This window comes from Spea bombifrons, chromosome 1, assembly GCF_027358695.1.
Source record: "Spea bombifrons isolate aSpeBom1 chromosome 1, aSpeBom1.2.pri, whole genome shotgun sequence".
Taxonomy (NCBI): Eukaryota; Metazoa; Chordata; class Amphibia; order Anura; family Pelobatidae; genus Spea; species Spea bombifrons.
The window spans coordinates 58,015,988-58,042,037 of record NC_071087.1 but is presented as its reverse complement, the minus strand read 5'-3'; the positions used below and the strand labels follow the sequence as shown (position 1 = coordinate 58,042,037).

The 26,050-nt window shown below is 37.7% G+C and overlaps 1 protein-coding gene across 3 annotated transcripts in view; it reads left to right on the top strand.

Moving 5' to 3' along the window:
* WDFY3 (WD repeat and FYVE domain containing 3) overlaps nt 1-26,050 on the top strand; it is a 110,688-nt gene that overhangs the window by 19,550 nt on the left and 65,088 nt on the right. For all 3 annotated transcript variants that reach the window (XM_053461720.1, XM_053461718.1, XM_053461719.1), the window contains 3 exons: nt 17,960-18,170; nt 20,266-20,389; nt 25,318-25,427. In XM_053461720.1, the coding sequence (XP_053317695.1) occupies nt 17,991-18,170; nt 20,266-20,389; nt 25,318-25,427 (414 nt within the window). In that variant the 5' untranslated portion in view covers nt 17,960-17,990. The remainder of the gene's footprint in view (nt 1-17,959; nt 18,171-20,265; nt 20,390-25,317; nt 25,428-26,050) is intronic.

Genomic DNA, 26,050 nt, shown 5'->3' with positions numbered 1-26,050 from the left:
AAATGAATCCTTGTATTTAATAACTGGCCAAGCCTCCTTTGGCAGCAATAACCTCAAACAAATGCTTTGGTAGCTGCAGATCAGACCTGCACAACGTTCGGAAGGAATTTCATGCCATTCTTCCTTACAGAACAGCCATAGTCTTAGAATGTCTGGTGTGAACGGCTCTCTTGGTCATCTCACAGCATCTCTAACGGGTTAAGGTCTGGGCTTTGACGGGGGCGTTTTCAGCCAGATTTTCTTTTACACCATTCTGTAGTAGATTTACTTTGCTTAGAATCATTGCTTTGCTGCATCGCCCAACTTCTACTGAGCTTCAGCTGGTGGACCTAAAGGGGGGGTTGAGGGGGTGTACCACTCAGGGGGGGTGCCCGGTAGCGGGCCCGCAGCTTACTGCTGTGGTGCCCGTGCACTGTATGAGGAAACTCTTCCCGCGCAGGGGGAGCAGGAACCTGCATAGACGTCTGTACGGACATCAGCAGGGTAATCAAGGAAATCAGCAAGGGAGGTGCGGGAGAGAGAATGCGTGAGTGGGTGAATGAATGTTATTTATAATTTATTTTGCCAGATGCCTATTTTTTCCAGTTGACATACAGATAAACATTTGTGAAATAAATATTCTGGCATTTTTTGCACAAACGTTCACCGGCTGCCAGAGAGGAGGATACTGTGCTGCGGGGAATCCTTCTCTGTTACAGCCGTAGAACGTCTGTGCGATGCGCGTAGACAACCTCCGCTGCCGGCACTTCCGGCAGGGCTTCTATGGTGGAGCACCGCAAGGTTATGTCACGCCGGTGTTCCGTTATAGAAGCCCCCGGTGGAAGTGCCGGCAGCGGAGGTTGTCTACGCGCATCGCGCAGACGTTCACCGGCTGTAACAGAGAAGGATTCCCCGCAGCGCAGTATCCTCCTCTCTGGCAGCCGGTGAACGTCCAACGGCTGCCAGAGAGGAGGATACAGGTACCCTGCAGCGCTGCGGGGTATCTGGATCCTAGCCCTGCTAATACTAACCCTGCTAAATGGGGGGGGACCCCGCCCGGCACACAGAACTGCATGCCCCGGGCGTTGGGCAATACGAATTGCGCATCCCTGGGCTGAACCCAGTTAATAGGCCATACCCCCACTTTAAAGACTTAAATATTTGGCCCAATACGGTATATAATATATAGTTTTTGTGTAAACTGCTATATATGCGTATGTTGATCCTTTTAAAAGAACTGTCCTAAAAATTGTTTGTGGTCATTCTGCTTTTATGACATCTCTACTCAACATATGCAAACTAATCATGCTCCAAGGTAGATGTGGCGATGTTACAGAACCTTGCACGCAAGTCCCATATTCACGCTGTAACAATTGAAAACACTTGTTGATCGTATGGTCATCATGTCCAATGATAACAGTCTTCAAATTTGAATAGCAAAAGGAGAGGTACCAGTTATGATATTTTTATATTGATTTAAACAAAGCAATACATTTTATAAACTAATTGACTGCCACAAAAATACATTAGATTACTAAATTACTACATAATGTAGACAATCTGTAGATTGTAAACTCATTCGATCAAGGCATAAATCCCTTTGCACATTGTCTAGTTGTGTGTGTGTATAAATATGTATGTGTGTGTCTTTGACATTAAATTTAATATCATCCATTTCACTTTTTCACTTCACTTATTCAACCACTACCATGAAGTATTGTATAACTTTTTATATGTAATATCTGAATATCTTGTGATTCGTTACGTTTATGTTTTGAAGTGTGTTTGCGAGCCTGGCTTCTGATACAGCGTTTGGTCCCTGCGTGATTACCAGTGTATTTGAAGCATGAGTCTTCTCTAGTGGTTTACCGAAGGGAGCTGCTTGAGTAACCATGCCAACTGCTATGAACTCTATGCTGCGTGCATGTATATTTAGAGCTGAAAGAAAAAACATCACTCTGCTGCTCTAGATTGGAGCTGTCTGGGCGTGTTTCTGATATTTATTTTGTTATTGATTATTATTTATTATTATTATATATTATTAGTTTATATAACCCCAACAATTAATGCAGCAGAAGCTTTAAGCCAGGTTGCTTCTGTGTAAGGGCAAGCATGAATGTGCATGTGTATGTATGTGTGTAATGTATATAAAACCCTTTCAAAACACACTCTCCACTTTGTTTAACCGATTCTATAGCTTTCTCCCTCTCCTTTTATTTCTTTCTCGCGGTACGCATGGCTTCAGTGTTGAGCACATATTCTGACGCTCAACATCAATCGTTGGTACGCATTACGAGAAAGCACTGAAACAGAGCTCTGTATGAACAAACCTTACTCTCCTTTCATTTTGGGCCAGTGAGAGGGAGATACTTAGACTGGTGGTGAATTTGGGTGCATGAATACTTTTTTTATCAGTACCTGAATACCGCTTTATAAGCCATTAATCAGATGGTACTTGCTTTTTTTCTTGTGGCACAAAAAGTAAACCATGATAAGTCCTCCAAGCAACCAAGAGCATGGTGATTTGATTTCCAGTTTTTTTCCAAATGTTAATCAGTTATTAAGACTAGGTATTGTTCCGTTTAGAATTACTGCAGCTCTTAATGGACAAGGTCTGCCATTTCAGCAGGCAAGAAGATTATGTACACTGCATATAAATGGTAATTGTAATTGGCATGTCTGATGGGATGGCTTGGTAATCACATTAATGTTGTATGAAGTTTCTCTCTTGCAGCCAAATGCATAATGTGATTTAAGTGTGGAATTTAAAATTTGATTCACATCCACTTGAAGGGGGGAATTCAGGGCATAGTGTCACATTAATGGTGCTGATCCACTTACTCATCTAAATATAACTGTTTATAAAGAGGTCTATTGAGGCCCCTGTTTGTGTGTGCATGGAAATTACTGGAAACTACTCTAAAACAAAGGTTGTGCCTCTTTGGCCGCCTCCTGTTGCACTGATTTCTGAACGTAAACATGTCATCATGCTTGTGACACATGTAGTATTGGAAACCTTAGCTATAGCGAGAGATATGGCTATGTTTCATGGGAGCAGATGGTTTGAAACTCAGGCCTACTTTGTCTGGCATGCAAAATGCCAATGTTTAATGTATCTTCCATGATTTAGAGTAAATGTAACTTTTTCTAAGGCCTCATTCTGCCATAGATGTTATCTGGAGAACTGACCAGACCCACCATAAAATCAGTGGAACATGAAGAAGAGCATCATCAAAGGATGCCAGATATTCTGTCCTGGCTGCCATAAAATCTTATAGAGGATCAGGCCATTTGGTCGCACATGGGACACAGCTCCTAACATCTTCACAAATCTGAAATAGGGTTAACTTTCCATAGTAGAATCATAACATGAAGATGTGTGCTGACAGTGTGACCTCCAGAATGATAGGAAACAGGAAGGGAAGGGGTTAAACAGGGCCTGAGAAATGACAACGCATCATCTAGCTATCCGGCAGATAGGACTCTTTGGTACCTGTATGTTTGTAGTAAAATGGGGATGTGATCACCCCAGAGTTAACATACTATAACAACAAAATATTGCATTTCAAAATATAAGGCAGGAGTATAAAAGCATTGTGGATATTGCTCAGATTAAAGGGCGTTCAAGGTTGTAACTGAAGCCTCCTTAGGTATTTTTAAAACCTTAGATAGAACTTGATGGTGGCAGTGAATAAAGTTTGGGGTTAAGGTGTTGTTCTGGGCTCTGCTGGGAAAGGGGAAAATAAGCCTGCAGGCTGGTTTTTACATTAACCCTTTCACACCAACGTCCCGGTGAGAGGTGGCAGGCAGGTAGTGGTTCCTCCTGCAATGTCGCGTCAGTGACAAAGTCCCAAGATAATTGATGTCAGGAGGATTCAGAAGCATAAGAACTGATTCTCTTGATAAATTACACTTAACAAAAGGGACAGCTCTGCCCTACACATCTGTCCACCCATAAAAGCCTTGTTAAAAATAAACAAAGAACTGATATGGGATGGTGGAAAGCCATTTTTATGTTGAGTCAAAAGGGCACATGATTGCATTTTGCCTCCAACTGCCATATATTGTATGCAAACTGAAATGTTTCGATTTAATTAGTCACTTTTACATTTTTTTAATTAGCCACATCTGGGGTCCTCCTTTCTGTTCAATAACTGGATATGTCATTTGCTCGCTATCCTTGGGGGAAACAAATAGGAGAGTATGGCTCCCTTGAACTCCTAGTAACCTCAAAAGGTGAAGAGGTAAAATCACGATGGTGTGCAGAAGGTCTGTTTTAACATAGCACAAATATGGGAACGAAAGCCTTTTTAACACGGCGTTCCCCCTCAATGAGTTACGTCTTGTCACTGAAACTTATACAACCCAAAAGAAAACTGACTGCTGTGAACTCACTAGGTTTAGGCCCTGAAAACTTGCCGCAGGCAAATAAATGATCTAAATATAACATTTTATGAACTAGATGTTTAAAGCTATAGAAATTTAGACAGTAACAATTCCAAATGTGTTTGAATCTATCCTGATTAAAATGGTAGGATAACATGTAGATGTACACGCTCCTAGTATCCTCACGTGCACTATTAGTGAAAACCCACATCCGCATTTTCACTTTTGTGCTTGGTATTTTTTTTTCTTCAGCTAATCTTGGGCAGAATTTGTGCTTTGGCATTTAATTATTTAAAAAATATATACTGCAATGAACCAAATGCCCAAACAAAGTGTTTAAATAATAATAATAAAGAAAAACATTCAGACAGTATGGGGGTTATGCATAAGCATGTTGCAAAATCACAATAGGGGCAATACCTAAAGCCTTTCCTATAAGAAGATAATAGTCTCTAAAGATAACTAAAAGCCTTTATGTTTATACATAATATGCTTTACATCTCTTTTTTGGCGCACGTCTTAAACAATTAAAATCACTCGCGATGTGGTGTATAATACTTTTGCGAATGTCTAGCCGCCTTTTTCCATACTAATCACCACACATGGACATATGAGTTGACCCTGAAACGTTTCAAATGTTCACCCTGTAAAAGTCTGTAGGAAAGATTACGTGGAAGGGACTCCAAATAGATAAAGTGTTTATGATATTCGGAATGACGTCATCAATATTTAAGCAGGGGTCCAGCTGTGATGTAGCAGTGAAGCGCATACCAGTTGCATCCTTGGATTTCATTAGAGTTGAAAAGTACCTCAGTGGTGAGTGTCTAATTTCACCCCATTCCCAGATGAGTGGACTGTGGAAGACAGGGTTTTATTAGAACAGGCCTTCACTAGAGTAGAATGTGAAGGACTAGGCTACAAACTGTGCCAGGTTTTTTAAACATGATTACCCATGTAATAAAGTATTTTTGATACAGATTCCTTCCATATTTAACACTGAAGGCCAAAAGGTATATACAATAAAAAAAAAAAAAAAAGTTTAGTGGATAGGACATGAACAAAAGCTGGTAGGAGAAGCCTTACTTTCAAGTGTCCCTGTTTTTAGAAGAGCGTTCCCACATTGGGCCCTCAAATGTCCTCCCCTAATGTCCCTGTTTTGTAGAAGCTCAGAATGTTTGCTGGGTATACCTACAGCCATAGAAAGTGGTCGGAAAGGTGTCTGTCACAAAGAATTCCACTGTCAGCCACTCGGACCACCGGGGAACTGTAGACTGCCATGTTGCAGCGACCTGCTCTCTCTCTTCACTTTGTGCGGGAAAAGTGATTTTAATTTCTGGCACACAGGGAGAGAGCTAGTCGACTGTTAGGCTGCAGCAGTGAGTACTGATCGTGGTTCTTTCTGTGGACCGGGTGAGGTTAGTTAAAAGATATTGTAAATTTTGAATTAAAACGTAACTTTTCATATTTTTTTCTAAGAGTGTTCTGAATTCTGTAGGTAGAACCAGGGCCGGCGCCACCTATAGGCGCCCGCAAAATGCTTAGCTTTACAATATGTTCATTACTATTTTGGTTTTCAGCCGTTTGAAAGGGAATAGAGTGATTCTATTATAATCACATGATTAATTAATACATTTTAACCAAGGGAAGCTATTAAGGATGTCCACCATGAAACATGTTTGTACCTTTGCCTGGCCATAGTAGCCACAATAGTGTGCATAAAAATAGCAGATAATTGCTTTTATAAATGTACACTATATAAATAAGATATCAGCGGGACTGCCCACTTACGTCTGCAGGACCAGTAGCCGGAGCCAGAGAGTTCCCAGGTATGGTTCTTGGTCTTGTCTTAGATTAAGGTTAGATTTATGCCTATACCATGCTCTGCTCTGTCTTGGGGAGAAAACAAGGTTAAGCACTGTATGTGGAAGATTGGCCCCTGTGCAATAACATGAGCTGATTTTATTATTACCAACATCCTGCTCATAACACAAGGTTATTTTGAAAGCGGCTAATGCTTTATTATACTGTAACTGTCCATACACAGTGTACCACAAGCACTGTCAATGTGACAAAGTGCTAATATAACCAAAGCATTTGAAATGCTGAATCTCAAACTGCACGACTTTTGAAACGTTCAATTCATTTATCTAAATTATTGCTTCTGTTTTGAAAACCTAAAGACTGTACAACTTGTGGACAGGACTGTCTTCACCCCGTGCACATATTTGTCACTGTCCATCTGAGTATATAAATTGTTGGCTCTGCAAACCATTCTTTCCAACATTGTAGAACCTCGCCTGGTGCCCATTTATCATGGCACTTCAGACCATTTACAATACACCATGGATCCCCCAAGTCATGCAACACCCAGGTCATGCCTGAAATTAGAAAGTCTGTTTTAGCACAGCCAGCAAGGTTGCCTTGTTTTAAAAATGTGTGCCTTAAATTCCACAAACGTCCAGTAGGTTATCTGGAGTAACTAGGACTCTAGAGGACATTTGCATGTTGGCTGGTTTCTTTCTGTGATCCTTTTTAAGGTTTTCAATGTAGTCACTTGGGTTCCTTGAGGTTGAGTTGTGGTTTACACGTCTGTTTTTGAAAAGTTTCCTACATTACAGCATTTTTTCACACCTGCCTAAGACTTTTGCACAGCGCTGTATATAGTAATGTCAGGGAGTTAAAACCCACAACTCTCCTGCAAACTCTGTCAACTGCCCCTTTGTTAAGGTGCCAAAGCGTTGTCTAATTAGCACTTCATGTTATTTCTGCACACTCTTTCTCACATTACACCAGATTTTTAAAGACAAATTGAGTTTGATTGGCTCTCAAAAAAAAAAAGTCAAAATGGCTGTTTTTCTGTTTAATTGATTTTGGCTATCGTGCCAGATGATTACGGTCTGCTCATAAAACCAGTGGTGGCAATAGAAAATAGTGATGTGTTAAGGTAATTAGTCTAAGAGACCAGATGGCTGCTTTCCATGTATAAAATATGTGATGTACCAGTGGTTTTAGTGCAGCCCTGTAATGTACATCACTCTTAAGTGGAGTTTCTTATCCCATATTTTTAAGAATCTTAGAAATGATGTGCTGAAAACAGATTCCACAATATTGGCAACATCTCTGATATCCTGTCCTTACGTCTGTAAATGGAGACAATTATTTTAAATAGTGCCTTGTCGGCAAAAGTCACTGCAAACACTAGGATTGTTCCTCTTTTATCTTACAGAGCGTTTCCTGCTATTTTTGGCAAATGCTATGTTTCATTTTTGCTCCTTTCCCCACTATTCTAAAAAGTGAGGTTAATGTGGAGATTCATTTTGATCTGAGACATTCATGTGAACCTTTTTAAATTATATGAGCTTGATAAATCTTTGAAAATATTAAACCTTTAGACATCCTACCAAAGATATACCCAACAATGACTCACAGAGCCACTGGGGGCTGATATCTGCCTTTAGCGGATTAGTTATATGGTAAGATAAAAAAAAAACTTATGTCCACCAGACATTACAAGCTCTAAAAAGTATGAACTAAGGATTTCAATGCAAAAGAGGGTGACTTGGGTGGTATGCACCACTTCTCTTTTTATAAGCCAGGCTAAGTTGTGTTGTTCAACTATTGCGAATGTCAGAGACATTGTTACCTAAGGCTAGCCTTAAGTTTTCAAAAATAAAAAAAAAACAAAACAAAAAAGTGGAAGCTGTAAGTATATTCTAGCAATAGAAACATAGTTAGAAGAAGACCTGTTTTAGATGGCACTGTCCCATTAGCAGATGTGCTGGTAGCTGCCCGGTTTTGTCGTGGCATTGGTAGGTATAGTGCAGCTGCAGGTCCTGTTTAGTTGGCAGAAGAGCACTTCCAAAACTGGCGCACATCCAGACTTTAAGAACGTTGCAGTTGAGGACTGGCATTATGGTTAAACCAGAGTGAAAATAAACACTGTTGCAGTGAAAATCTATTCATCCTAAACAATCTAATACTGGATTAAAAAAAAAAAGATGACCACGTTCATGAATTTTACATCTGTTAACATTATTTAAGTAGACATATTTTGCTAGTGTTTCTTAGTAAGAAGAAAAAATTTGGTTAACATTTAAATATAGCAGATTTACTTGTTTTGGTTTTTTTTGTGAACTTCTACTTTTGTTTTTCAAACCTTTAACGTAAAATACAATTTGTATTAATAACATAGACCAAAGTTAACATCTACTGGAAATTGTATCCCACTTGTTTGTCTTGCCATATCACAAATGTTTTAATAGCTGCCATGCAGTTGCACATCCGCATAGTGCTAGGGAAAGGGTGACATGATCCTATACGACCCATTCAAATGTTCGGAGCACAAACCGCTGACCCGAGCATTTATTTCCATCAACTTGCTGTTAGATGTCCTAAGGATGAGGCATGTAATGGGTTGCAGAACATCTGCTTAATGTGTCTGCGCATCCATTGCCATAGAGGTCAGAGGTATTCATAGTCGACCTTTGGCTAACCTTTGGTGCTTGGTTGTAGATCCCATAATGCTCCTCCTGAATTTCGTACATATGTTTGTGTGTTACCTTAGGGGTATTTGAATGTTTGGTTACCATATCACTATGTCAGGTGTTTCTGTAAGCAATTAAAACATGCTGTGACCCAAGTTCTACCTAAGCAATCATGCCTGGGTCCAAAAACAAAATTGTATGTTGCAGGAATCCATTAAAATCTTTGTACGTCCCCATGATGCCTCTTTTTATGTGTAGATGCTTTGTATAAGGAGCCATCTGGTCACTCTATGAAAAGGAGCTTAATAAAATAAGTTTTTATGGTTAATTCAAATACATAGGGCATATTACCAAACTCCGGCCGAAATGTGCATTAATGAGTGGTGTCCTACTGGATTTTATTTGTTATGGATGGCTGTTTTTATAATATGTAATCAAGCTTGAAATGTGCCCTGTCTTCTTGTGTTTAAAACGGTCTTTTATCATTAGCAGAGCATAGTAAATTAAAATGTGTTTTGCACTGATACTACAGTCCTTGAGAACACAGTCCATCCTTGGTGCAAGCTGTGTCCTGAAACTGTAATGAGTGTTGGGGCGGTTGATAAAGTTTTATGTAAATAAGGATTACTTTTCTTTGAATAAGTTCTTTAAACATACTTAGTAACCAAGCGCTCCACTAGACAACTAGAGAAGCACATTTGCATGTTGATTCCGAGAAGGGTTTTTTGTTATTAATTGAAAAAAGTTCCCTATTACAAAAAGTATTTTTGTTATAATATGCAGTATATGCATATTGCACAGACCACATACATGAAATAACATTAGAAATAATAACGTAAAAAATATTGACAGCAACAAAATTCTACTGCCCTAACTTGACGATATGCAAGGTTCATGCAGCTAAATACAAGGGATTTTAATGAAGGGAGCTAAAGGGAAGAGAAATGGTTAAAAATGCACTGTTTCTGAGCTTGTGGTATGTGTAATCCTGGAGGCACCACTAAAAGGTTCAGGGATATTTCAAAACCATTATTCAATAGATAACAAATGTTATTAGGGGTGGTAAGAAAAAAAGGTGGAGCTTGGCCATAAATGGATATTTTGTTTTAAAGTATCTTTTTTTTTTTTTTCTTTTTCTTTTTAGATCATCAGAATATTTGTTGTGTATTAGTGTGTCAGTGTTCTATAGTCCTAAACTCCCAATAGGTACAACCATGTGCCTATGAACAGTCGAAAACCTGTTTACACATTAAATCATGTCGATAAATTAAATTCTTCTTAATGCACTCTCAATCACATAACTAATAAATTGGTCACACCTTTAACTACATCACCTTAAAAGTGTCCAACTTTTACCATTTGAGATATTGGAAAGAGTGCCCGGGGCCAGGACTCCATGGTTGGTCTTAGAGATATCTTTCAGGGTATCTTTCGATTTCTAACTTCCCATGATGGATGGAAACCAGTGAGCTGTTGTCATATTGACTTCCCAAAGAACTAAAAAAAAAAAAAAAAAGAGAAGAGAAGTATAAAAATATATTTTCTATATAACAGGCAAAAGATTTAAAATGTGTTTAGGTTCCTCAGCTCATGTCAACAAAATTGACCATGATGAGCACACTATTTAAACAGCTGGCAGTTATATTTATAGTTATCTCTTTTAATTAAGTGGGCTTAGATCATAAATTCATGTGAATCAACTGTATTCAATGCATTCAGTAAACATATCCTTTAAGAAAATCTGTCATAAGTATGCAATTTGAAGATCATACTTTTCTCTTTCGTTTGCTACACAGGAAAGAAATCTCGGTAAAGCATTAGTTTGGCTAATACTCTGTAAATGGATTAAGACTGTTTTAATTCCAATCCCTAGCGTGAATGTCTTGTAATAGGTGGATTAGAATGGAAATCCTTCTTCAGCCATTATTACAATACTTTTAATGCCAAGTAAACTTTTTTAAAAAAAATTCTGTCATAACATCAAGGATGTGCAACTCGTACCTCTGTAATGCCTCCAGAATCCCTTATATTTCTGTTTTTTATACCTGATTTTAAAAAGGAGTGAGGCAGCCATTTTGTCTTGCGAAATATCCCTTTTTTGAGACTCCCATAACGTCTGCCCTTTTTGAAAGAGGTGACCATCCATTTGGTTTCTTGCGCATATTAATTAGAAATCCAATTTTAGTCTATGGAAGTAGCAGCAGCCAATCACATGAATGCTCCAGTATCGGGACACTGATGTGCTTATGATTGGCTACCATTTGCAGGACTAATGAGCATTTTGCAGGACGGAAATGATAGAGAAGTCTAATTGTTGAACTCCAATAACTAGAAAGGACTCAACCATGCATTAAAACTGAGGATTATTCTAGTTTAGTGACCGAATAATCAGAATTTGTTAGACAGGAGGTGAATATTTTGCATATCTTTCTCTACTAAAGACCGCCTCCTGATTCTTTTGGTATTGTAACCGAACGCAGGAAAAATAAACTTGAAACTGGAACCAAAATCTGTAAACCTGTTGATAGCCTTCTGTCAACCTTTGACAACCCGGAACAGGATCATAAAGAAATAAACTATGCCGGAATAAAAGAGAAGACCATAAAAGTATCCGATAATGGAACAATATTGTACCAATATATATATATATATATATATATATATATAAAAATGGTAATATAAACTACAGTAATGTAAGGTAATATAACCACAAAATAACTAAATCAACCCAAATTATTGAGGGGAAACAGCAATGGAGAATATGAAAAACTAGGGTAGGGTCACAGGATGGGTGGGAAAAATATTTGCCTCCTGCCTTTAATAAAATTCAGATTATTCGGTCATTAAAATAAAATAAGCCTCAATTTTCTAGCATGACAGGAGGCTCATATTTTGCATTTTTAATGCTGAGCAAAAAAAAAGAATCTGTCGCATTGTCTACTAGGTGACAATAAAAACGTTGAAAGGTAGATTCTCTGGACCAATCTGCCGCACGCAAGATGTCTTGCGAGGAGCTGCCCATATGAAAGGCTTGGGAGGCTGCAACGCCCATAACCGAACGAGCCCCAAAACATATAAAAATAAATAGGGAACACAAAGGGTGGATGTAGAGAAAATTAGGGACAATAAAGGCCTACAAAACGCCCACAGAGAAACTACTAATCAAATTTTGACTGACCTGCATGAGGAGCAGCAAAGGAAGAGGAGGCGGCCTTACAGAGTTGGAGTTATATGTGCTGTTTCTGATTGGTTGATCGGTTTATCTATTTTTTCTCCTTTGTTGCTATGGTTCAGTAAAGAAAAAATGCAAACTATTCGCCTCCTGTAATTCTATTAAAATTAAAATTTGGGGGACTAGACTGTTCTTTTAAATATATTCACTGGGCTTCCCCATGGCTGACCCTGTGCAATGCATTGATTGGTAATTTAGATAAAAGTCTGTGACAATATGCAGCGTGTAGGGAGATGTCCCTTACCTAATGAAACCTTGGGAGAGAAAGTAGTCTTCTATGGTATCACATTTGTTAGAGTTTCTTTAAAAACGCATGGGAAGGGTGAGAAGAATTTGTGCCGGTTACTAGTTTAATGTAAACTTCCAGATTAAGGGTTCAGAGTTCAAACCTTTTACCCTCCTCCAGTGTTTCTGGAATTGTCTTTAAAAATTTCTGTGGACTCTCTGTCCTGATTGTTAGAATGACCTCATTTGGGCTGCCCAAATACCAGTTCTCCTAAATCATGTCCTGTAACGGAAACATTACCAGAGTTGGCCCAGGATCCCTTGGATAATAGCAAGGAATCGGTATGTCAACATTTTCTTTCTTTACTCATGTTCTTTTTATAGATGTCCTGTTTTTTTTATTTTATTTTTTTTTAAGAGAAAAACCTTCTTAACCTACCTGCTGATGATCACTTCATGTTAAGCACCTTTTCCCTTTTGTTCACTGCAGAGCTGGTCTCCCAACAGTATAAACTCCAGGTTTATACATATGTTCCATCCTCATTGATTTTTTTTTTGGTAATATTTATATATTAATAAATATAAAAATTTGTGAATTTTCACTGTACAGACAGACGTTCCCAAAAGCGGTTGGTAAGGGAGCAGTCTTGTCTTATGAGACCAATAATTGTTACCTCTCAATATTTTCCTGGTAGGCTCATGTCCTGAGCCAAACATTCTTGGTAATCAATGCAACTGCCACCCCAGCCAGGAACATATCAAATTGCTGACACAGATAGCACCCACAGAAGCCTCAATGACTTGCAGAGATTTCTGTAGCTCTTTACACAGGAAGTAACAGGAGGCAGCTGTTAATAACCACACAACATGAGAATATAACATTTCATCCTACGAGCAGAATTCCAGAATGCCATAGTCACATGATTGCCGTAAATCATTTCATACTGTACCTAAGCTAGATTTTGTGTGAAGTTAGCATAGTTCAGAATGCATCTTTTATTATGTTTTTGGTAATCAAAGAGAGAGAGGGTTTTTTTTTTTTTTGTTTTTTTACAGAAGAGTTACAAATAGCAGTGTACTCCACCATGCTGCATACTGCTAAGTCAAGTAACTATGCGTTCTTGGGAACCATGTAGATAGCTTGGCCAGTACGACTGTGTGCCACCTTAATGTACCCAATCATCTTAACTAATTATGGGGGGAGGGGGTCTGATGGAAGGAGTAGGTAGGCATAGCCCTAGCTTTACAAATATTGGCCTTCTGCACCTTTCCCATAAACCAGCCTACCTGATTCAGAGCTCTAACACCTTCTAAACTTGATTTTTTTTTATAGAACAGCTTTTGTTACTGTTAGTTCTAGAGCTAGACTTTTGCTGAATTTGGGAGGTAGATCATAGCCCCAAAACCAGTGTTTCTTAATTATTTGTCAAGATCAGCAGTTGGTCAGGTTCTATAGCTGTTATGAGTGTTGGATATTGATCACAATTAAAGTTGCTTATTAATCCAAGGACAAGGAACCAATGTAAGCACTGGCCCTCATGGAACATACAATGTTCTCTATGTAGGTCTTAATTCAATCTTTGAAGGCTTCAGACAACACAAGCCTTTACGGATTAAAAGTACATTCTTAGAAACCAGAAACCTGATTGACTGATTACATGCTAATTAGGAAGCCCTTAAAACATTAGAGTAGAGTTTTGCTCAAAATCACACAAAAGGTCACACATCCCCAAAACAGGACATAATGGCCATTCTATTTGGTTGCCAGGGATCTGCTTAACACAGAACTTGCAGAAATTCTTCCACTTAAAGCTATTTAACAGGATTGCATTCTCTTCCCCCGTTTGCCATCTTCATGAGCCGAGGCAGTCGCTAAAACTCTGAATAATGAAACATGTTCTATTTTTAGGTGTTTTGTCAAATGTCTGAGCATTTCCAGTTCCTCAGCTCTATTGGGAAAACCATGAGATAGAGCCGTGATAACCAGATTAACTAAGCAGCGTTGTGCTGTAAGGTAGCTGCAGGCATTAGTTAATGGGATTTTATAAATTTGAGTACTGCAGGATTTCTTAAAGGAGATAAGCCAAGGCTAAAATTGTTGAGGTGATTGACAAAAACAGAATAGAAGATTTCAGACTTGATTGTACATAAGGTTGACTTGAATATATGTTCACACATATGACAAAAAAGGGGCTTTCAATATTGCAGATTATTTCATAGCAAAACTTGCTATGTAATTTTTAATTATACAATTTTTGGTAATACTGCAGTAAAATGCTGTGGAAATGATTTTTTATTTGTTCCACAAAAATACTTTTGAGTTTTGATTTTACATTTTACTTTTGTGACGTGCTCTTTTTAATTTAATTCAATTTACTCCTGGAGTAAAGCAGAGCAATTAGCATAGACTATAATCTGATTAAGTGTAATTATACTAGACCTTATTAAAATAGCAGTCTTTCTTAGAACAAAAGCATTGCCTCGAAGCTTTCCTACACTACACGAAACTAAAAATATCGTACAGACCATTTGCTGACGCCCACGCCTTGTCTTCGCAAATGTGATGTTAAGCATTTTAATTAATTATCCACCATTATTCGTTTATCTCTCCAAATGACTATAATTTAACGTATATATGTTCATGCCATTGTGTCTTCTTTTACTTAGAAGCCTTTGCGGTTACCACTGTTATCTGGAATGGGCATTATTTGATCAATGTGATATGACAGTTCTTGGACCTCGGCTTAAGCTGGCACCCCAGACTGTTACTGCCCATCTAAGATCCTGCTTATCCACTACTCTAATTTGATGATTATTGGATTATATTGATATACAAAAGAGTATTTAGATTATTAGATTTTTTTATTGCATCATTTATACTTCGTCTAGTACCTTTCAGTGCTTAAGCACCCCCTTTCCATGAAACTGCCGTTTGATGTTCTAGAATACATGTCTTTAAGTGTATCACTTCTAGAAACCTTGTTGCTAGATCTGCTGATAGTTTCACACATGGTTGTGTGCACCAGAAATGGTTTTTGTAGGGTTTTGTATGCAGTTAGGACACAGTACATAGGTTTTATCTCTCATGGGCTTTGAAAAAAATTGATCTTGTCCTATCCAGCTTCTGTTTGGCATGCCTACTGTCCAGTCCTTTTTTTCTTAATATTGCTCAATACCGTGCTGCTTGATTGCTCACTCTCTGGAAACCAAAAGTGCCTCTGTCTCGGTTCGTTCCGCCATCGAGCAGTAAATCACTTTCATATTTCCCCTGCTCACCTTCACAGTCTGGCAAACAACTCGGTTTTGCATTTCAACCTTGATCATTGCTCGTGGTAATTCTATATTCTTCATATTCCCAATGTCTCGTTGTAAGCTTTTTTTTTTTTCCTATCTGGTTTTTGTAACCTACCTGTATTTATAGCTACCAACACTTGTTACGTTTTCTATAGTAGCTTTTACATGTATGTTAATCATTTTGGAGTGTTTTTTTGTAAATGGACATCCTTTGGTTTTCTTGCAGTTACAAGTAGGGTAAATCTGGGTCACCCTCTCCTTTAATATCTTTATACCAGTGTATTAAAGGAAAAATCATCTATATATGGAGACCATATGGTTGTAAAATCTGATCAATATAGTAATTGCAGAATGATTTGGGGCACTTGGTAGAAAAATGGCAGATGAGATTTAGCTCTGATAAATGTAAATAAATGCACTTGGGGAAACTAAAGCATTGAGCGCTTTGTACAAAGTAAATGGGTTTGGAGGGTAGTCTCTGTCAAAGGAAGATTTTGGGATACTGGTAGACTCATTATTGGAACTGAAAAGTGTACAAAAAGAGCTACTTAATTCTAATCACCTATACGTTCCTACTTACAAAGAACGCATATTTAAACATTTAGCCTGTACGTAAATATGCATTCTATACTTTCTGCAAACAATACTTTAGTTCCTAAAATTCTGCGGCTCCAGAACTCCGTTGCTATTTTGTGCGTAGTGCCGGTAGGTTACAAAAAGGCAATCATCTTTTCTAAATTTGGAACAACAATTCCAACGGTGAAAGGTATTCTTTACAACGAGGGCAGTAAAGCCATGGAGTACTTTACCTAGGGAAGTGGCCGGTGCAGATAATGTGGTTAAATTTCAAAACGATTTGGACTGCTTTTTGAAAAGGAAGCAACTTTGTCAGCACACTGCTTCAAGTTAATAAAGATTGATCCAGGGAGAAATGTGACTGCCTTTTTGTGTCCTAAAGGGTACTTCACATTCTCTAAGAAGGCTTTATTGCCTTAATCTATATCAACATAAACTGGGATGGCTTGAAAAGGTTGAACTTTCTTTTTTCCTTTTCCCTTTTTCCTTCCTCATTTATGAACAAGGCTGGCGAAACCTTAGAAGCCATCGAATGGCAGTTCCAGTGAATGCCACTCCATACAAAGTTTGTTACCAATAAATCTGCCCCGGTTGGATATACAGCCATTGTAAAAAAAAAATAAATAAATTGAGTTTATGAATTTACCTGTATAATTGTTTGTCAAAATGATATTTGGTTCTAGAATCAATTGGATTCATATATCCAATAATGAACTAGAACAGACGCAGATGCAGCCTTTCCAAGTGCAGACTAAACTGCTTTCATTTTTGGAGGTTTATTAGATGTGACAGCATCATTTTCTTTCTTTGGCTTTACTGAGGGGCACACAGCATGGTGTGATATTACCGTATTAACTTCTAATTTATACTTCAGCTTTATGCAGATAACTTCTTCATAGTCCACATAAACAACAAGTAATCAGTACTGTTTTGCTCTTTGTGATGCTAAAGGTGAATCTTTCCAAAATAGCTGTCTAGGTGAAATAGATTCGAAATACAAACGTTCATTGAAGATTCAAATGAAATTTTAATAACGAAGATATAACTCACAACGGTTCCGCATGTACTGCTTTTATGATGAATTTTATATGGCTAATCTCATTACCATAAAATAATCCGTTTCAGGTTCCATAAATAAACTTTATTGTTTAAAGGTGTTTATATATGGAAGTGTACATTATAGTCTGTCCTGGACACAATAAAATAGTTAATGAGGGCATATATTAAGGTAGGGTAGAACTGGGTAACGTTAAAACAGAAACGATGATTTTATTTTTATTTGTTATCAACTAATTAAAAGCTTTGGGTTACATGAATGTGTTGTGTAGATTTCAGTTAAATTATTTTTGGCAGCTTTATGCACACATTTTATATGTGTTTATAGTGTATATATACAATATATATATAAAATATAATGGACATTGTAGTTGCTACTCTTGGACTGTTCAGCTGTTGTACTCAAAAATACATACTTGATTTTAATTTACAATTTTTGATTTACATTTTTGCTTCTGTGTATGAAGACATCTCTCTTCGCCTGTTTCATCACTTAGAAAATGACTTGTACAAAAGGTCATGATGCATGCTGTGGCTAGAGAATGTGTTGAGAGTAGTCTTTATCGCCTTTTTTTATTCTGCTGTTACACACCTCCCAGGTATTTAAAGGGTCAGGGGAAAAAATAATAAAATAAAGCAATCTTAATAAAGGCTAGAACAAAAAAACACGGAGTTAATGTATTTTAATCACAGTAATGAATGTTGTATTTGTTTTTGTTTTTTGCAGTGGCCTGGTTGTCTTTTAGGATACCGTCACCATGAATATGGTGAAGAGGATCATGGGCCGGCCACGGCAAGAGGAGTGCAGCCCGCAGGATAACGCTCTGGGCCTGATGCATCTCCGGCGACTGTTCACGGAGCTCTGTCACCCGGCCCGACACATGACACAGAAGGAACAGGAAGAGAAGCTTTATATGATGCTGCCAGTCTTCAACCGGGTACGTGAACAGTAGCTCAATTTAATGTCCCGTAGAGCTCCATCTGGACCGTAATATTGTATCGTTATTCTACTGGAAAGAGCTGCAAATGAAAAAGAAAATCAACCTTGTGTATTTTAACCTTCGAGAACCATTTCTAATTATAGGACAAAAATGCACACAATAAATTAAAAAGAAAGAAAGAAAGAAAGAAAGAAAGAGAAAAATGCATATAAGTAAAAAAAAAAAGTTGTCCTGTTGTTGAAGAAATGAGAAGGGACTGTGTGTTTATTCAGTCCTACTTCTAATGGGACAAGTTCTTAACATCACACTTGCAAACAGATACAGAGGAAAAGAGTTTTAGTAATATATTTCGGCTCAAGTAAAAAGGCCCTCAGAAAAATATTAAACATTTTGTTTACAGTATAGTGTTTGCTGACAATAGGGTGTGCTTTCACATTTAAATATATGGACATATAATTTTTTATATATATATTGTGTGTGCCATAAAGCTTTTCTTTATAGCATTGAATGCTTCAGTATTCAGTATCTTAGCATCACCTTGCTCTGGTATTCTTGTGTAAATTAAAATTCTGCAGGGATGAGAATAGCAAATGCCAGAACATTGAGATCACTTTTTTTTCAAGAATAGACGCTTCAGTTAAACATTTACAATTCATTTTGTGTGCCACCAATACAACAGACAAATCTACCCTCCTTAAGACTATGTTTTAAAGGAAAATTGAAAACTCGGTAGCTAGGAAAGGTAACCAGGCAAGTAATAAATAATCTGGTTACTACAGGCGATACTTCTTTACCGGTATTTGTATGCAATGGGCAGTTCTGTATATAGAGTTTACAGAAAGGATGAGCTCTTCCACACACGTTATTATGCACTTTATTTTCTGTGAAAATACCCATATTATTGACACCTTAACCTGGTGAGCTTTCATTAAATATATCTTGGTATAACTGTATTTCTGCAGTTTCCAAACAGACCGCTTTATGTATTACAAGAATTACAAGATGCATTGCTAACTGAGTGATTCATAATTCATTGTTAATGTGTGTAGTTAAATTGGTGAGATTTCTTGAGAATTCTAACGTTGAAGCTCTCTAGAAGAAACGCATTTTCTCCCTAAAAGTAAAGATGCCATAAAATGTACTTTTTTAGTAGTCTGTGTCACTGTATAAATGCTAACCTGCCAATGTATTTTATTGAATGCCACCTTTAATTGCTAAATCGGTAATGACATGTCCAAAATAACGATATACTTATACCAAACCCAGAGTCTATCCTGAGACACAGCATTGGTAAATATCTTTGTTATTTTTCAAATTGCATTCAAATGCCCCAAGAGTTCACTAAGAAAAATCTGGTCAACTTCTTATATGGTCTGTATATTAATGCTGAATTCAAGAGGATCGGTCATGGTCCATAAGTGGTCTATGTGTAGACCATCAGAGCAGCCATCTTTTCCTTCTTGTTTTTAAGATCTATTGCTTCTTTTTTATTGGTTGTAGTTAGTTAGTGGCTTAAAGTAAACATTGATGGGATCTTAAGTGATTTTAATGTCATGATTAGAGACTGTAATGGAAAATGAATAGCTAAATACTGCCAATTAAGTAAATAAGAATGTCTTCACTTTTGTAATCTACCACTGAATTAAATATTAAATCAGATACATATATGAGGTTTGACACATTTAAATGTGTTTATTGAGGTATTGTTTGTTTAAATTGATTTAAGGAAGATGCAGAAAATGAGGTTCACAGCCTGTAAGCTCATTCGGACAATGTCATAAATTTCATTTGTATGATATGAAAAATTGTATCGGTTAAGAAGTGATCTGGACTGTGGTATGTCAACTGTTGTACTCTTTTAAATGGACGTGAACAAATAAAGAGAATTTAAAAAGTGTCTATTAGATACATAGAACATTGAAGGGGATTTTTTTGGGGGGTGAATATGCAAGTGTTTCCTCATGCTGTTTTGATTCATTTTTTCTGTATTTCTTTTTTTGTCCTTTTTTTCTGATCCTGTTGGAACTTGAATTGTTGCTTGTTGAATCTAGTGGTGTGGATTCTACATTACAGTATGTCTTATTATCCCCAGGTATTTGGAAGTGCACCTCCTAGTACAATGACAGAAAAGTTCTCAGACCTACTGCAGTTTACAACACAAGTTTCCCGATTGATGGTGACTGAGATTCGCAGGAGAGCATCTAATAAATCTACAGGTATGGAACTGTAATGCAGGTCATTTAAACCATTTAAAGAAAGGTGTAATCCACCTAGTAAACCAGTTTGCTGCTCTGGGGAGAGGTTAAGGTTTTACCATCATACCCCAATCATACCCCAACCCCCCCCAACTGACAATTGTAGTGAAATCGGGAAGTAAGCTCCTCAAGACTCAAGAGCAATTTCCCAGAGGTCACTAGTTTATCATGGACGATAGAATGTACAAAGATTTTTTTTTAAATAATTCATAATATAGTTTGAATCATTTTTTTTTCTTTTTAATATTTTTGTCACCTAAATGGTTTAGTTAGTAGCAGGATTGCAAGGTCAGTACAAACATACTTATGCCTATCTACCACAGCCTTGGTGCACTTCATGGGTATCTGCTGGATGGGGCTCAGGAACTTGATGTTCACTAATTTTAAATTAAATCCAAAACTGTTTTTTTTTCCTTTCCTCAAGTTGTTCTGTTAGGGATTAATGTGGCTTGTCTAATTTTCTCCAGGTAAATACGAACTAAAATGTTATGTGACCAGCTTGGTGTTACCTCTCATTGTCTAAGACATAGGCAAAGGCAGTAGCATACCTAATGGGGGTGTGGGGGGTTTGCCATCTGCCTTGGGTATCACTCATCAGGGGGGTGCCACCAGGCCAGCATCCTGTGTGCACCCTTGCAGAAACGGACTAAAATGTCTACCGCTAGAATAGCAGGCTCGGTTGGGGAGATCAAGGATCTCCCTCTAAATGACTTAAAATCAATCAAATGAGCAGTAGGTCTGCTAATACAGACCTCTGATCCTGCTCCCTTGTGATGGACAACAGCAACTGATGCTGTGAGTGAGGATTTGATGTCATATCCCAGCGCAAAACACTGCCTTCCACGCCCACTGCACTAGAAGGAGACAGAACAAGAAGAGTCTAGTGGAAGAACAAAGAAGAGGAAGAGGAAAAAGGAACTGCAGCAGGAAAAAGGGAAAGTGACAGAGGAAAGGTAGGAAAACATTTAGCGAAAGGGAGAGCATTAGTAAGCGTGTGAGAGTGATGGACGTTATGCTGTACCATTGTCAGTGTCTTATTCAGTGTATAGTGGTGGGTGTTATGCTATATCACCATGTAGTGATGGGAGTTATGCTCTGAAGTAGATTATAACTCCCATCACTATATGCTAAGCCAAAATAAAGAAGCAGAGGCTCAGCACTCAAATGGTAAGGTGAGTTTATTTTATGTAGCCTGTGTAAAATAAACTCACCTTACCATTTGAGTGCTGAGCCTCTGCTTCTTTATTTTGGATTTATTGAAAGGCTTGGTGGTACCCTGGCTCGTGCACCATCTCACTACTGAGTGCTGTATTCCAACCTTTTTTTTTGTATATGCTAAGCCATACATTACATTATATAAATGTATATAGTGCCAGCAGATTCTGTAGCACTGTTACAATCATCCAGTAAAATTAAAAATCACATAACAAACCGACACAAAAGGAGAAGAGGGTCCTGCTCGTTCAAGCTAACAACTATAGTTGTTAGTAACTAACAATAGTTGATGGTGGTACTAAGCCTATCACTTCAGGCTCAGTGTATAGTGCCAGGTGTTCTGCTGTAGCACCGTCAACGTCTGGCTGAGTGTATAGTGACATAAGTTATGCTGTAGCACCACCAATGTCTGGCTCAGTATATAATGATAGCAGTTATGGTGTACCACTGTCAATGTCTGCCTCAGTATATAGTAATAGTAGTTATGCTGTACTATATCTGTACAGTAAGTGTTATTAATTTAAGCTTATTTAATTTTATTTTTAAGTTAATATTTTATTTTTTCATATTTCTAGTTTTTTCCACTTGGCATACAGTTTACAGATTTGTGCAATAAATATTCTTGCCGACATTAATTTTCTTGTGGGTGTCTTTTTAAAGTGGAGGTGGGGGCTGCCAAATACAGGATCCGCCCTAGATGCCAAATACTCTTGGTATGCCCGAGGGCAAAGGTCACCAGAGCCCAAACCTTGTTGAAGTCAGCAAGGAGACAACTTTGAATGTTCATAAGTTTGCACGGTAAATAGTGGTTACAGACAAATTCTCTGAAATTTTAATGAATAAAGATATTAAAAAAAATAACTTTTTTTGTGTATTTGCCACCTAAAATCCAGTGGGAAAAAATGCCAGTGAAGCAGTACTGGAATAAATAAAAACATAGATATTTATTATACGATTAAGGCTCTTTTATTAGATTAGTGAAAAAAACATGCAAGGAAGGGGTTAAGCCAAGCTATGAGGTGCCCAGATCCCTTTCAGCTAAGTAGGGATATGCCCACAGGTTCAAGGTAGAGTTACCATACGTAACATGAACACAAAATAATTGTGTAAAAAATGCTCAAATACACGTATGCCTCCCAGCCTGAAGATATAGCTTCCTTTGTACAGAAAGGCTGCTTTCATTATTTTCTGTGTTCATTGTAAGACGTTGGCAGAATACCCACAATGCCTCATTGTTACCTCACCATCCCCCCTCACTCACTCAAAAGAAGGTTTGCCTATGTCGAAGACTTAATAAATAATAAAAACTATCTGGAAACATAAGTAAAGAAACATTTGTTCATTTAAGATCTCCTTCCACTGTTTCAATTTTAGGGCTAATTGTGATCAACTCTTTAACGTCGGAGTGTTGGGAGTATATTGTTTGGTGATGGGTAGATGAAGGTATCTTGGTAAAATGCTATTAATGTTAGCAGTTTTTTTCCTTGGTCAATGTTCTCGTAAGGAAATAATTTATATGGGTACGAAAGTGATGTATAAGAAACAGTATGTACTGTAGCTGGTATTAAATACTCGAAATCATTACAAGTAAAATGTATTTTTGTAAGTAAAACCGGAAAACAGTGGGGTTTACTGTTGCAAGTTTTACTGATTTAAAACTGTATTACTAATAGAAAGTTTGTGGTACTTAACCATTCTTGAAGTATTGTCTGGAATAATTGTGTGCTATAACAGTCTTTAAACTACTTGTTTTCAAGTAGTGCAACAGTTTTAGGCAAGTGTAACAAAATGCTATAAAGTAAGAATGCTTTAAGAAATGCTAGAAAAAAGACATGTTAATAGTTTATTTTCATCATTTAGTGAGTGAAGAAAAATCTGAATTAAATTAATATTTGGTGTGGCTACTCTTTGTAAGCATCAATTCTTCTAGGTACACTTGCACAGAGTCCGATTTTGTAGGCATATAGTTAGGTGCATGATTAACCAATTATACCAGTATACACAAGGTACTGAATCATCAAAGTCTCTTCCATGCAGACAAGGTTTTCCAGGTGTTCTATTCAAGCTCTTTTGAAGAAGCACAAAGGAACGGCAAACCGTCAATAGACGCAATGGACGGCCAAGGATCAGATGAAAAACACATAATTCTTATTTCCCTTGGCAATGCTGGACATCTTCCGATTGCAATCAGACCAGCATTGGCCGAAAACAGTGGGACCCTAGTACACTCATCTATTATCTGGAGAAGTCTGGTCAGAAGTGGTCTTCATTGAAGACTAGCAGCGAAAAAGCCATACCTCTAACTTGAAAACAAGGCCAAGCAACTCAACTATTCACAAAAACACAGGAGCTGGGGTGCAGAAAAATGGCGGCAGGTGCTCTGAGCAGATGTAACATAAGGCAGTTTGTTGGAGAGCGGTTTCTTCCAAGTTGCGGCTGCATTTCTGTAAATGGTGTTAGGGATTTGGTCAGAGTTAATGGTCTCCTCAATCATGCCATACCATCAGGGATCTGCTTGGCCCAAAATGTATTATACAACATGACTACGAGCCCAAAGTCATTAAGAACTATCTTAGAGTCCTGGAAGTGATGGCCCCCACAGAGCTCTGATCTGAACAGCACCAAGTTTGGGATTAAATGGAGAGAGAAACAATTGAGACTGCCTGAATCCACAGAACTTTTAGTTCTCCAAGATGTTTGAGGCAACCTACATACAGAGCTCATTAAAACCAAATTAAAGTTCATGTACACCTACCAAGATTCAAATTTCATAGTTCTTTAAACTCATAGGGTTAAACTAATAACTACTAAAACACCACCAAGACAGAAACAAATGTATTAATATACCATACTTGCCATGATTTCGATACCTTCAATTAAGTATTGATATACAGAATTTTTTTTTCAATGTAAATATTTTATCTTTAAGTATCTGCCTTTTTGTCACATAATAATTAAGCTTCCTGTCAATGAGGCATATTTTTGCATGATTAAAGAATTGTTCTAGGTAGGATTTGGGAATCAGACAGTACTAGGGATGATATTTGTAATGTTATATTTTTTAATAAAAGGGCCTTAACTTAAAGAAAATGCTGATGTGGTTGTTTTGTATGGAAATGGCTGAAATAAGTTATTCTATAAGCCAATGCTTGTACTACTTGTCTTCAGAAGCTACTGACTCAGCTTTTTAATCAATGTTTTAAGACAGGATGAAGAAATGTTCTCGAATGATCAAATGTTCCGAAATAAGTTAGTTTGGTAATACATTAAACAAACAGTGAGAGTCAAAGACAAAAATAATTTTTGGAACCAGTCAAATGTTGTTATTTTCATCATCATCATCCACCTCCAGCATGCTGTAATGTACAAATATAACTGTGACCTGACTATGTGTAGAAGTTTGGATTTGTAAAAGAACTTGAAAGCTCCTTCCTTTTCAATTCTGGGTTACATAAGTACAATTGATTCTATAGATGTGTCACTTTATAAAGGTTGTACGTAATGCTAGTATCAACGTTCTATACACTTCATGACGGTTTCCTCACCATGGGATTGAAGACAGTGATAGCACTTATTATAACATGTTTCTTTTATTAAATCAAATAGTCTATGTGCTGGTTGCCTGGTCAAAAACATCAAATTATGTTTTATTTTATCTATTCCATCTCTCTCAGAGGCAGCTAGCCGGGCCATTGTCCAGTTTTTGGAGATTAATCAGAGTGAAGAGACGAGCAGGGGCTGGATGCTTCTCACGGTCATTAACCTGCTGGCATCTTCTGGGCAGGTCTGTTTTCATTCTATACATGTTTTGTTTAGTGAATGATTACCTTTGTGTTCTGGGCTAATTATCTACTCTCTCCTAAACCCTTCTAATGATTATTAATATAAGGTTGTGCATTTGCATACTAGAATATTCTGCAGTGTCAGGGTGTCTTGGTCCTCTGCTTTGAACAAAGTTTGCCTCATCATTTCATCTACGTTTCCATCTGTATTATCTTTAAAAGCACACTGAGCATTTTGTGGCGACGAAAACAATTTAAGGCAGAACCTTAAATATTACTAATAAAGCGGTGTTTGGCTTCTGAATTAATTAAGGCCAAAGATGGCAATCCTGGTTTAGTGGCTCATTAAGAGTCATGGGAGCTGAAATAACACTACATGAAGCATGAAGGTTTTGATTTTGAAGCTCTCTTAATTCTTGAAAGTCAGAAGGGCACATCTTGTTAACACAGCAACATATTCAAGGTCCCCTTGCCACAAACAGACCGGCCCTCCGATGTGCCATTACGCAATGGGCTGGTTACGAGGAAGACCTCTGATCTCCTCAGCTGGCCCATTTGCCCTGTGAGCAAGCATGGCTTCCACTGGAGCTCCACATTGAGGACATAGCCTTTGGAATGGTGAGTC